A 14,437-nucleotide genomic window follows, 5' to 3' on the forward strand; every position below is an offset into this window, starting at 1 on the left:
CCACACACCCATCCGCAGTGTAGAACAGTGAACAGTGCTTGTCCACTGTTTCCTGTTCCCCCGATGCCCCTTCCCTGCACGTGTGGTGTGTGTGGGGCAATGATTTCTATGTCAGCCAAAAAGTTACCTTAAAAAGAAGTAATAAATAGTTCTTATTGTCACTTTTATTGATATCACAATAGTAGCAAAAAATATTGTGATAAAACTTTAAGTCCATATCACCTATCCCTAATGGCAATGCTTAATTACAAAGTTTGCTGAAAACTTAATATCACCCGATCAGGCTGTGCTTTCAAATAAGGTTTTGCGGTCCAAAAAGCTAAAAATAAAGTACATTACTTGCTTTAAAATGTAGCAGCCTTTCTTTTTGAGAATAACTCATGTGGGCTGTGAAACAAGCTTGTATACAATTGTTTCTGTTGTTTTAAATCCACTGAACTTTAAGCCTCCCACGCAGTCTTGTTTTTGTTTCAGAAAAACATAACTATGTTCCTTTCAGATCATAACTGAACGCCCAGCTACTGAAATGTAAGCAGCAAATGCTGTCAGGAACAGGAACAGGCACAGCAGGACTGCTCTCTTTCATTGTCTTGATTTCTTCCCCAAACAACCACATTGCTGCTTCCAGATACATTAGTCACTGTCTGTTTCTGTGCTGCATTGTCTTGGTTCATAGTTGGTCCTGAGTAGTGAATCACACGTCTGCCAATATTCTGCCTCTTGTAAGCTCTTCTTTATTGTGGAGTTTAGCTGTAAGTGAATTTAATAACAAAGCTATGTGTTTTTGGATGAAGTGGCTACAGGAAATGTTTTTTAAAAAGGTCTGGAATGCAAGGATAAACTGGATTTGAACCTTACAGGAGAAGGATTTACAGAAATGCAGTTAACGAGAAACTGTATAGTGCTGGTTTGGGGTCAGCATATGGAATGCTTATTATCAATTTATTTATTTTTTTCTATTTTTTAAAGGTTTTTATTGGCTCTAGTGGCCTTTATTTGAAAGTGGGTAATGAGAGAGGGGGAAGATATGCGGCAAGGGTCATCAGGCTGGGACTAAGGCCTCCACACATGGGCTGTAATAAATATAAAAAACTATACATGTTTAAATTTATTGTGGAGATAAGTAAGGTCAAAATATTTACATAGACTCAAATACTGTATATCCACACTCTTATTTATATTGCTTTTGAAGTCTTATAGTAAGAAATCTCACACCGTTGGCAGAAATCAATAAGCTTCTGGCTTAATTCAGGCTTCATATTTGACCATTCTTCTTATTGAAGAGGGAGAGGTCATTTTTTGTGGTTGTTTTTGGAGCATCATGTCCAAATCCCATTCAGATGTGTTTTTGACAATTGTCCTCTTGAAACACCCAATTGTATTCAAGTTTCAACCATCTAACTTTAGATTAGTAGTCATAGACTTTGTTTAATGCATTAACACCACTGTCAATAACAAAAAACCTAACCTATGATTCTTTACAGTTGATACAGTGTCCTTAGCTTTTAAAGACTTGCCTTTTGTCCCTCAGAGGTAGTTATTGGACAGATATTTCCATCTTTGTGTCATCTGACTGTAAAACATGTCTCAATGGTAATTTAGTTTGGCTTCAGGGGCAGCTGTAAATCTCAGTGAAGCTTGAAGGTGTCTATGCTAAACTTTGCACGGTAACAGTAGTGTTTCAGTATTTTCCAGTTTATGATGGACTGGAGCCACAGTGATTCCTGTGTTGCTCCATAACATCCTGACCAGCTTCCTTTCATTGCAGAGGACAGCTTGTTGTTTTTGAGTCATTGTATCGTTATCTTTCATGTCTAGTTCCTTTGCTGACATTAGACTTCTTTGTCTACTTCAGGGCATAGCTTTAGATATAGTTGAAGGAAAATTGGAAATTATACTATCACTAGAAAACTGTTGTTGTTTTGGAATAGTGAAGCTGATAATATATGATGTGAACTTGTTTTATGTAACAAAAAGGTGAATAATAACTGTACGGTTTGGTAGGTTCTATGGGTAAAGTAGGTATTTAAGGCAGCCGACTAGAATAAGTTATTGGATTTTGACTGCCTGTTCCACCCAACCTCAGTTAAACAGTTCTTCAGTCAAAATCTCATGTTCCTTGGTAATCTCTAAGCTGAGTCAAAGAATCATCCATACGGTGCTTTAGAACCCTACAACAAGGAACCAACCAATATAAATGAGCTACAAGTACTGATGAGAAATGGCCAACTTTCTAGCCAGACGAGACAAAATTTGTTTATGGATCCAGAAAGCATAGGCTTTCTAGATATTTACTTTACTTTGAAGGGGGACAAATCTTATGAATCCATTTAATTCTAAGAGCTGTTCAATATTCTGGCTTATTTTTATTTATTTTTAAGAAGCCAGTATGGAGTAATTTGTTTTATCTAGGAAACAATCAATTAACGTTACATTCATGTTTCTGACCAGTGAAAATGATTTTCCCAAATGTTAGTGTTCACAGCACTGGCGTATCTACTTCACACTCATCATCTAGATGAAATATTTTTGTTTACTGTTCAGGTTCTGGCTTGAATAACTCCATATGTTCAGGGATTATGGATGGCTATGGGATGAAAATGAGAGAGCTGTTGGTACCGCCATCCTTTTGTTTTATTTTGAGTTGCACTCAGCATCACATTCAGTAGCTTAAAGTAGGGATAAAAACCCAACTCTAAAAATAGTTTCACCAAACTAGGTAGGGATTTAGTCCTTTTTGGATTAAGCGTTGCAACTTTGAGAGTTTCATTTGTGGATTTGTTTTGGGAAGCCACATTCGGAGTAATTTTCTTGCACATCCCAAACTACTTTAAAATAAATGAATGTTGTGGCTTGTAATTAATGATGGAAACAACATGTTGCAACAGTGTTCAGAGTGTCTCCTTCCTTTGCCCTATAGTACAGCCTATTCCCTAAACACGTGCTGTATTTCTCTTTTATAACACATTGGCTGGAATGTCTGCTCTGTGTCAAGGGAGAAGGTAATGAAAAGCAGAACCCAAGTTGGCGTAAAAGGCTACAGGTTTTCAGAATAGATAAGATAAATGAACGAGGGGTTAGAAGCCAGCAGTAGTTTATCTCTGGGATGGAAGTTTTTTGTTTTTTTTTCACTGACGAGAAATCTGTTTGGCAGCTTAGTGATTTGCTGTGGTCAAAAAGAATACAAATAGTCATGAAGAAGAAGCTAGATTAAATAGCAGTTGTATTTCATGTGGGCTTAGGTGATAATCTCTTTGTGGTTCAAGAATGACTTTATATGGCTTAATGTAGGATCCAGTGAGAAAATACAAGATTCTGGTTTTCTCCTTCGCTCAGCCTGGTGAGAAACATTTATTTGCTTGAACTCTGCACAGATGTAGCTTATGCTACAATCACCAAATGATATTTATTGTGTTGCAATGTTATGCAATAGGCATAAATAAGCAAGAGCGTTATCTCAGTTTTGAAGGAAAATGATACATTGTTTGAAAAATTGTTTGGGCACAAGCAAACATCTAAAAAATGTTGATATGCATTTGTGTTCCCCCAAAGTCTGATACCCCAAATAAAATCCATTGCAGTCACTTGCCATCAGAAGCTACATAGTTAATCCGTAGAAAGCACTCTTGTGTATTTTATGCCTATAAACAGCCTATTACAGCTGTTCTGTGAAGATCTCAGAGGTTTGTTAGAGAAAATCATCAAACAAACAGCATCATGAAGACAAAGGAGCACAGCAGACAGGTCAGGGAGGACGTTGTAGAGAGGATGAGCTGAGGGCTTGTAGGATATAAAACAATATCCCAATCCTAGAGCAATCCATTCTTCTGAAAATAGAGAAAATATATACATTTGCAAACGAACAAATGAATACTGGCTTTTCAGATTATTTGTAAATTATTTTAAAAAGTATGTGTTATATTCTTTTCCACTTCACAATTTTGCAAAACTTTGAGTTGGACTGCAAAATAAAATCTAAAATCATAATAATATACCTCTATATTTAACACATCAGTGTAAAAATACAAACATGTGTATCGTGTTAACATTTTCCCTCAAATTTCACAAATTCATTCAACACAAAAACATTTTGCTCTACTTCCAGTACTTCAGTCCTAAATTTAGTCTCTAGTCTGTAGTGAACAGGCTAGACTAAACTAGGTAGACTTATAAAATCTGGTTTTAATTGGACACTTGTTGACAGAAAGATGCGTTGTACTTTGGTTTGTCATAGCTGGTTAGACATTTCACTCTATAATTTCAACTGTGGAGCGGTTGTTTATTCTGCTGCAATTTTAGTTTTCGATAAGACTGACACACCTCTAAAAGTACTTCCTGTTCCATGTTATCTGATTTCAAGGCCATATGGTCAATTTTGGCTGTTTTCATGAACTCTTTGATTTCCAAACATATAATCCTCCTTTCGGTTTCTGATTTCAGCCTCTCTTATTTGGTATCGCTAGAACTTAGAGAAAATGTTCTGACATTCCTGCCAGAGTAAGTATTAAATTTATACATGTACATTTACTTTTTGTTGCTTTGTGTTTGGCTTTTAAAGTATTTGTCACCCACAGGTCACTATCACAACTTCACAAGCTTGAAGAACTTGACATAGGCAATAATGAACTCTACAATTTGGTGAGTTTTTAAAATTATTGTTATTTTTTTGCATTTCAGAGATTTTGATTCTTGAGAAGCAAGCCACAACAAAATGATAAAATAAATAAATTAATAAATACAGGTCCTCCTATTTCCTGTTCTTGTCACATCCGGGCAGATTAGCATTCCCTGAGAAAAGATTTCCCATCTTATCGTGCAGATGGTAGGCTGTCTGTTTTAAGCCTTGGTTTTAAGTTGTAATCTCATGTTAATGGCTTAACTTCAGACGGTGACGGATTTAGAGGCTACAAAGAGCAAAGATGGAATAAGACTTTTAAAAAATATATATTTAGCTAAGCAATATCAGGATGTTTTTGTTTTCATTTCAAAGACTATTAATAGGGCTAATTAATTATTGTTTACAGTGTTGTCCCATCTATTCTTGTAACCACAACATAAATGTAAACAATCATAAATAAGTTTGGCTAAAATTGTCAAGAAGAAATTTCCTTTAAACTATTATTTTGAGCTGGATTGTGAATCACTCCTCCCTACATTTATGAAGAATAACTTTGCAAGATGGGGAAAAAAAACCTCTACTTTGCTATTACAAGGTGACATATTAGAGGATTGCAATTTAATTGTTTCATTAGTCTCCTGAAATGCCAAGGTTTTTATTAGTTTTCTTTGTTTTTGTCTGAAATATACCAAAAGTGTTGAGCGGTTAAGTTTTGTAGAACATTGTAAAAGGTAATAGAGTTACAATGAAATAAGCTTAGGTTGTGAGTATTTATCACTCACCAACAAATAAAATACGCTGATGAGGAAACCTGCCCTTTGAATCCTTAAAATGTCCTCCATGTTTGGATGACCAATCAGACAGTCCTGTGAGGAACCATCTTCCCGTGTTGTACAACCTTTTTCTGTATTTGAACTTGAAGTGAGAATTATCTGGGCAGTGAGAGACAGAGAAAAAGGAAAAGTGTGAGACCCAGGTTATTGTTCTTCTCATCACTCCCTGTTCAATCTATAGAAATGTTTGTGGTATTTGCTATTACTTCTGCTCAATTGTCCCATCTTTGTTTTTTGCTGCTTCTGTGTTTGTGTCTTGACTCAGACCATTAAAAATTGTAACCCAGCTGAATTCATTATAATGCTGATTATTTTTTCATTCTACCTTATTGTTTTCTGTCTTCTGTTTCTTGGTCTCTTTCTCTTTTCTTTCATCTTTAGCCTGAGTCAATTGGCTGCCTTATCAGCCTGAAGAACTTGTGGCTGGATGGAAACCACTTGTCCGATATACCTGCTGTAAGTCATTCAGTCATTGTCTGCATCTCAGATTTTTCTACTGGAACTTTGTTCCTTAGAATCTTATTGTGATACAAGATTCTAGCTGACTATTAATAATATAAAAATGTAACTGATAAGAATATTAAGTGTTTTATGTAAAATGAATATAAAAAAAAATACCACAGCCCAAAATCAGAATCCTTGATTCTATTATTCCTCATGATATCTTTTTAACAAGAAGAAAAGCATCTTGTTATTGAGAGAAAAGGAAAGTTCTTTCTGCAGGATAAAGTCAAAACTTTATAGTGAGATATTTTTCTGCAATCATTTTTTAAAATAAAAATGAAATGAATTGAACAACATATGAGAAACAAAGTTATTGACTTCTGTTATACTGGAAGCTGCTAGATGACTGACATTTCTAAGGCTTTACGGCTTTGCTGTGCCTTCCCTGAAGTGACTGTTCTACCAAATTTACTCCAACAGGTTGTTAACAACTATTCCAGAAAGTCACAAAAAACCCCAGAACAATAAATATTTCATAAAATCAATCAAAATGACTAGGGTAGAAATTTACCCCACAAAGGGATTGTTGTTAGACCGGGACTTTGTTTTTATTATATGTACATCCACCAATTACCTGCCTTTGTGTCACACTTTAGGAGCTGTGCAATATTAAAAGCCTTTTGTGTCTGGATCTATCTGAAAACAAGCTGGAGTTTCTTCCAGAAGAGCTAGGAGGACTGGTGTCACTTACTGATTTGCTGGTGTCACAAAACTCCCTTGAATATATTCCAGAAAGCATCGGTAAGCATCTGGATTCTTCTTGTTTCTTTTCACCATAAATGAACTCCCTATTATGGTTATTTCTGTATGACTTAGTGATATTTTTGAAGTGGACATTTTCCTCATCAAACGATTCTACTACACTTCTGATCAAAACCTTTAGAGTAGCAGTTCTTATTGGGTCCTGTTAATAGACCAAGTCAGAAGAAGATTCTTAGCCAAGATGGATGTTCGCTCTGTTGTTCCATTTAAGAGGAAAAACACCTTAGATTTCTGTGGAGCGTCCCTTCAGTGTCCCGTTGGGTCTTTGCACTTTTTAAAGTTTGAAAGGACTAGCTGTCGTGGTAGTCCTTTGTTGCATTTTCCATCTTATGTTTATCGGGCTGCAGTCAGGATCAGTATGGGTTTTGAATGACGTAGAGTATTTGTCCTTATTTTTATGGGTAAGCCGTTGGCTCTACTGGCTTTGCTCAGGTGGTATTTTTAGGGATTATTTTTATATCTTCTTGAGAGGAAATTATATGAAAACCAGATATTTGCTACAATCTACACATTTTAGCTTATGGCCTTCAAACGTAAACAAATAATAGTGGTAGGACCACCTGAATTGAAATTTGCCTCCTTGTGTTGTAGTCATGCTACAAATTAAGTTTCAGTTAGTCAGCACGAAATATCAATTCTTAACAATATAGGAGTCATTTCCTCCCTGATTTTAAGATTTTGTTCAAGAGTGTATATTGAATATGTTTAGTCAGATTTTATTTAAAAGATTGTTTTGGCGTGTTTGTATGTTAACTGATGGCACACGCACCATTTGCACAACTCTTCGCAAAAAAGTTTAAATTTTACGGTGTTGTATTTGTGCTGATATTATTTGGTGTGTACATTTACTGAAACCATATTACATTATATTACACGAAAAGGACATTTGTAGTTTTACAGAGGTTTATGAAAAACAATTTTCCTCTATATTCTATGATGACTTCAGATTTCTGTTCAGATTTCTGTTTTTGCCCCCCCCAAAAAAACCATGTTTAACGAGATGTGTTTGCTCTCTCTGCAGGAAAACTAAAGAATCTTTCCATTTTGAAAGCTGACCTAAACAAGTTAACACTTCTTCCAGAAACAATTGGCAACTGTGAAAGTCTTACAGAGCTTGTACTCACAGAGAATCAAATACAGGTTGGTCTTTCTCTATTGTGTTTCAGTGCCTCAAAATGACAACAGTGTCTGATTGCTGTGTAAATTAGAGAGCAGTTTGTAATTGCCATTCTGGGCAGAGGCCTAAAAGCATGCCAGACATCGAGGAAATGGGTCAAGCAACCATGTCTAGTGATTTAAATCCACTTTAGACTGACCTATTGGTCAGACTGCTTTATTATGACAACACCGGGTCAGAAACGGGGTGGAAATGTTTATTTATTCATTCTTATAATGCCATTACTTCCTGTGTAATAGATAACATATTTTATAAAAAAACATTTCTTGGTGGATTCATCAAATTTTAACTGGTAATCCATGATTTTCTGCTTCTCTTACGTGATGTGACACAGCAGCTCATTTGTTGGCCAACTTTTCAAAGTGGGAAACCCAAGTGAACATGCCATTCAAGTGTGTGAATCCACACCTAAAAAAGTTCTTCATCTAATTTCGTCCATATTTAGAGGCATAGCTAGTTTAAAGCAAGCTGTCTAGTACAGACCTGACTGATCTGATCCAAGTCTAGATGAAGAACTGTTGCAAAGTGGCATGCTGAGGTCATCATGTTTCCATAAAGACCTAATTTATTTTGTTTAATACTAAGGGCTTAAATATAAAATAAGTTATTGACCCATATCTGCTTTATTACCTTGTACTATTAAAGTTTGCATATAGCTGTTGCAGATCACATCATTTAATTTCTAATGCATTAAAAATTAAAGTTCATGAAGGAAATGTAGTTTAGCCCTGATAAACAGCAGGCCACTGATGCCTTTTAGGGCAGTCTATTTGCAATTTGCATTGTGTAGTCATGTGTGAGTAACTGTACATAATACTGAATCCAACTGAAACCTTATTGATGTGTTCTTTGCTGATGTCTGATCAGTGGGGCAAACAACTAAATAAAGTTAGACTTAAAAAAAAGTATTTATTTACAAGATTCAAGTAAGCCACACATATATTCTGCATTTTAATGAAGATACCATTTTGTGTTTATGCTCAGGAGGAACATGTTGATATGCTGTCTGATCACGGTTTTGTTTTCTGACAGACTTTGCCTGCTAGTATTGGGAAGTTAAAGCGACTGTCTAACCTGAACTGTGACCGAAACCATCTAACACTATTACCTAAGCAGGTATGCCTTTCACAATCACTTAGAAATCTGTTTTCAGCTGTTGATGCAACCTCAAATTGAAAATGAGAAAGTAGGACAAACCAAGTGGTCCTCTACTGTGCTGCGTACTCACTTTATAAATTCAGTGGTTAAAACTGATTTAATTCATTTTTATCATTCTTCACTGTGATATAATACTATGGATATCGGGTATGAGACTGAACTTATGCCCAGGAAAGAAAATCTTGTAATTCCTTTTATCATAAAGTTTGTTCTAAAAACTTTTCAATTTAGATCCGACTTTCACATCCAAGCAAGAGTTGTTTTAGAGTGCTTGAACTGTGCTCATTAACACCAAAAACCTCCAAGCGTTATATCAAAGTTTTCAGCGTGCTCATATTTGTTAGGTGTGTTCACCTGTCTGCAGGGCGCTTGTCCTAAACCTGAAGCTGGAAACATGAATTTGACACCAAAGTTACTCTGTTGTCAACATAACAGTCCAACAGATACTGCTGTGGTTGAATTAAAAACTAAACTGAAGCTCTTTATTTTTTTTTTCCTACAATACATTTGCTTGTTGTGTGTCTACTTGTTGATTCAGCTTCAGCGCTGTCTTGAGTGTCTCCATTGTGTTAGAGTGTGTGACATTCTTCTCCAGCCTCTTGTCTGTTTAAGTGAAGTCACGCTTGGTTTAAAGCTTCATCTGAAAGGCTTATTTAACGCTCACACAATGTCCCTGTGTGGGAAAGATGCAAAGCCTGCAGTGTGTGCACAAAAATAACAGTTTGGTTATGAGGCAACAAGACCCCTGTCATGGTGCAACCATTACCTCAGGTTGGCTTAGTTTTACAGATTGTGTTCATTATTGATTAGACTTTAATAAATATGTTTATAACTGGTAATTTGTTTAAGAAATCGCATACTTTTATATTTTTACCACCTCTGCAATTTTGTGGTGTTCTTTTAAAATGTCTTTTTGGTTTGCTTTTCATGCCTTGTTAAGCTGATAAATCTAATAGTAATTGGAATAATTTTAACATCTGCATCACAGATGAAATGATGCAACAGCTGGAGCTCAGCCGGCCCATCAAATCCTTGTTTTTCCTGGCTCCCAGCCCTATTTGTTCCTAAATTTAGGTCCCTCTACCACATCTCATTAACACACAATTGCCTCTCCCTCATGATTACCAATTCTGGGACGCATGGCCACCCACATGCTAACAGATTTCCTCTGGTTTCAGTTTTTTCCCAGCTGTTTTCATAACAAAAATAAGTCTTGCACCACAGTATTTACACTTCATCTGTCTTGTTTTTATTGAGGAGGCACAAAATGTTTGTGCTGTGACTGACATGAATGCTTGTGTTGTTGTGTAGATCGGAGGCTGCAGCAGTCTTAACGTCTTCACCGTGCGCGACAACTACCTGAAAAAGATCCCACCAGAGCTGTCGCAGGCCACCGAGCTGCATGTACTCGACGTCTCTGGGAACCGGTACGTTTACTGGCAGAAGTAGAGATCATGTTTCAGACAACAAAATAACATCTTATTAAAACTAAGAAAAACATACAGGGTTTTGTCTCAGTAATTCAATAGGTGAAACTATTAGATTAGTTAGATTTAATTCACACTTGGAAATATATTTCAAATGGTTATTTCTTTTAATTTGGTAATAATTTGATTTAATAATATCACCTTACAGCTATCGAAAATCCAAAATTTATTAGAAAATTAAAGCATCAGACCAATTAAAAATTATTTTTATGACAGAAATTCTATCTATTATGTAGTATATACATTCAACATGTGGTCAGGCTCATTTTGCATCAATTACTGTATTATTTTGGTGTGTCAGACGATCAACCTGCTGCTTTCCTGAAGTGGTACTGAAGCCCTTTTGCAGTTTAGGCCCAAGTCTTCCTGGAAACTAAAATCCTGACCTTTGTAAAACTTGTCAACAAAGGTGTGCTTGAAGTTACTCTAAGATCTCCTGGCAAACTTTCTCAAGTCTGGACTTAGAACTTGATAAAAAGTAGTGGACTAACACAAGCAGATGACACATCTCCTCAAATCAACCCTGAACGTAGAAACTTCACCCTGGACCCCAAGCGATTTGGATGCTTTGCTTCTTTGCTCTCATTCCAGACTTGAGGACCATAGCTTCCAAAATAAGTGCAAAGGCATCTTTGAGGATCGGTGCTGCCAAAAATGCTGCACTAGCAACATTTCATTGATATATCTGTGCATATCGGCTCTTGAAGCACTGACTCCACATGTGGTCAATATCTTGTGCTCCAACAGCTATAAGTCACACCTTTTTCATAGTTTTGTTATTTATAATCCAGTGTGACTTGTATATATTAATTTCCTCTTCTTGATGCATTTTTTTTAGCCTGATACGACTTATACTCCGAAGCGACTTGAATTCATATAATATAGTTTTCACGCTTTTAATTAAATTACTGAAAAACATTTTCATGTTACCTGTTCCTTATAATCCTCTTTCTTCTGTTAAGAATCTTTGTTGAATTTTAATTTGATTATCACTCCAGCAACAATAACCTCAAGATTATTGTTGGTTCTGTGGTTTCTTTTTCGTTCTGTTTAGCCTGCCGTACTTGCCGATGTCACTGACCACGCTACATCTGAAGGCCCTGTGGTTGTCAGAAAACCAGTCCAAGCCGCTCCTCACTTTTCAGACGGATGAAGATCCTGACTCAGGAGAGAAGGTGCTCACCTGCGTTGTGCTGCCTCAGCAGCCTAGTGACTCAGGTACTTTATTTCTGTGAAAATCTTGAATAAGTTTTAAGTCATGCATGTTATTAGAAGCAGAAACATTTTTCTGATGCCAATTTACCTCTTGACTCAAATTACAATCCATTTTGATTACATTCAGAAGTGTCTCATCAGTTCTCGCCCAAATATTTACCGCCCTGCAGTTTTGATGATATTATCACATCATCTGCTTGGTGAACCGCTGTGGGTTCTGTGCTCTCTGCTCCTGCGATATCTGTCAACTACAAGGTCCTCTAAAGGATCGCTGAGCCTTTGATGGATCAGACTCTCTCTTGTCCCCTGAGGCCTACTTTGGCTGAGTTTTTCCAGAAATGTTGTGGACTGTGCAGCCAAAAGAGGCTTAAAAGTGCCTGGCTGGCTGACATTGAACACTCACCCATATGGCATTGGGATGTGAATACTGGCTGTAAAATCTCACCGATTCTTGTTTGTATATTATTTCAGATTTTTGCAAGTATAAATTTTTTTTTTATCAGTATGTTGCTCAAAAACCTGCTTGTTATGTGGCGCAGTGTCCTTCTCTTGTGGCAGAGACGCAGGTATTAAAGAGACACAGTCAGCTGGGTGAGGCTGCGGTTGGGGGCAGGGGACCGTGTTGCTGTGAGCCTTTGACTAAGCTGGGATTTGAAACTGTGATCTGGCAGTTTCAGTCTCTCTCTTATTAGCAGCCGGGTGTGTGACAGCTCTCATTTATTGAGCTGGGAGCGGATTGTGACAAGCATATCGACTGCTGAAATAACTGCCTTTAGTTTGCTATTGCTATTTTTAGATGTCATTTTTCTTTCTGTCAGAGCCTTACTAAGACAAAATATTTTGTTTCTTAAAAAAAAAAAAAAAACACTCCAGGTTATGACAACCTGGCCCGCTTTGGAGCTCTGGAGAGCCTTGTGAATGGGATGGCTGATGAGGCTTGGGACGGCAAAGCCATGAACAGAATCAGCTCCATTCACTTCCTGGATGATGGTGAGGACGACGACGACGACCCGGTAAGATCAAGGAGCATAGACACAGAAACGCCTCAGCAAATTAGAAACTTGAAAAATTTATTTATCCTGCAATTACATTCATAAAGTGATGCTTCTTCATCATAATGATTCTTGACACACACAGATTTTCTTTTGTTTATAGGTGATTATCATTCACAGAATACACAAATGTTCTGCTCTGCACAATCAGTTGTCCAGCAGACAGTCACTAAGCCCCCTAAGAAAGATGATGGAAAGTTTAGTGGAAGGAAAAGGTTTTAGAAAAAATATTAAATACTGAAGCATTGAGATTAATGTGCAGCAAAACTTCTTTTAACTGTTAATGGGGAAATTGACAAAGTTAGGACTGTGCCAATGCTAAATGCTTTGAGAACATACAGACACACCCAAAGAATAGTCTACCACAAATGTTAGAAGTATTCTACCTGATTTAAGGAGAAAATGGACTGGAGTGCTGCACATTTGTCCAAAGTACTGTATACTTCTCAGATTGAGGTAAATTTTGCATTTGGTTTTGAAATCAAAGTTAAAGAGTCACTTAAATAGTCTGAAGGAAAAGTGGAGAGGCACAGAAAATAAGTTGCTTGAAATCCAGTGTGAGGTTTTCACAGTTAGGAATGATTTGTGGGTTGGTGGTGTTGGTCCACTGTGTTTCCTTAAGTCCATACTCAGCGGAGCCATCTACTAGGACATTTTAGAGCACTCCATCCGTCTGTCTCCTACATAGCTTTATTGAGAAGCTGATTTTACTTCCCAGCACAGGACTTGAAAGCTGCCAAATGTATCAAAATGTGCTTTAATAATCATAATATTAGAGATCCATGGTGTCTATGAAAGTGACTTTGGCTTCCTTAGCACCTCTGCAATGCCACAGGTTGATGACTTCCATGTCACCCAGCATTGATGCTGTAATATCTGCTTATTTACAACAGGACATCATTTCTGTTCTAAAACCCTTTCTTTGCTGCTCTAATATGATAGAATTATCTGAGATTCAGCTGTATGCCAAATCTTCAACATTTACAGAAATGTTTCTAAAAGACATAATATAAAATATATACAGTACTTTAATTTCAGTCCTCTGTTTGAGGGATAAACAGCTTACAATGAGGAAGATGTTTAATCATTTCACAGCTCTTAAATGTATGTCCGAAAAACACCCAGAAACTAAACATGGAACCTGATTTATTTTAAGTATAACTCATGAAGAATTATTACCTTTTGCGTTAATAATTGAAACCAATGTGCAGATTTGAAAATACAAAAGGCCCCAACTTAACCACGCTAAGAGATACAGAGACCCGTCCTCCTTGTTTTTGCAAGTGATTTCCATTAAAACCCAGTTTTTTATGTGTCTTACCTGATGCAGCCCAGCAGCTCTTCTTCCTGTGTTTCACTGTGACGGATGTTGAAATACATGACGGTAGTCATTGACAAGTCCTCATTTTTTTTAAAGTGAGCCTAATTAGGATAAGGAATGAACGTTCATTTGTTGGAGGTTTCAATCATTCATTTTCTCTAAGATAAGCCTGGATTTTGTGTTTTTGCTCTTTCAGCACACTCTAAATCTAACCTAATGCACTCAGCATTACCTTACCGTACTTTCAAGCCACTTGGATTGTGTGTTTGAAAAAAACAAGACATTCTCACATGGGATCAAACACGTGGAT

General features: G+C 36.8%; 1 protein-coding gene across 1 annotated transcript in view; it reads left to right on the plus strand.

Annotated features, from left to right (window-relative positions):
- lrrc1 (leucine rich repeat containing 1) overlaps positions 1-14,437 on the plus strand; it is a 29,605-nt gene that overhangs the window by 12,981 nt on the left and 2,187 nt on the right. Inside the window, exons 5-13 of the mRNA XM_028007191.1 lie at positions 4,441-4,497; positions 4,575-4,638; positions 5,833-5,907; positions 6,552-6,696; positions 7,739-7,857; positions 8,927-9,010; positions 10,364-10,479; positions 11,594-11,757; positions 12,628-12,767. Coding sequence (XP_027862992.1) covers positions 4,441-4,497; positions 4,575-4,638; positions 5,833-5,907; positions 6,552-6,696; positions 7,739-7,857; positions 8,927-9,010; positions 10,364-10,479; positions 11,594-11,757; positions 12,628-12,767 — 964 coding nt within the window. The remainder of the gene's footprint in view (positions 1-4,440; positions 4,498-4,574; positions 4,639-5,832; positions 5,908-6,551; positions 6,697-7,738; positions 7,858-8,926; positions 9,011-10,363; positions 10,480-11,593; positions 11,758-12,627; positions 12,768-14,437) is intronic.

The sequence above is a fragment of the Xiphophorus couchianus genome, chromosome 22 (assembly GCF_001444195.1).
Source record: "Xiphophorus couchianus chromosome 22, X_couchianus-1.0, whole genome shotgun sequence".
Classification (NCBI taxonomy): domain Eukaryota; kingdom Metazoa; phylum Chordata; class Actinopteri; order Cyprinodontiformes; family Poeciliidae; genus Xiphophorus; species Xiphophorus couchianus.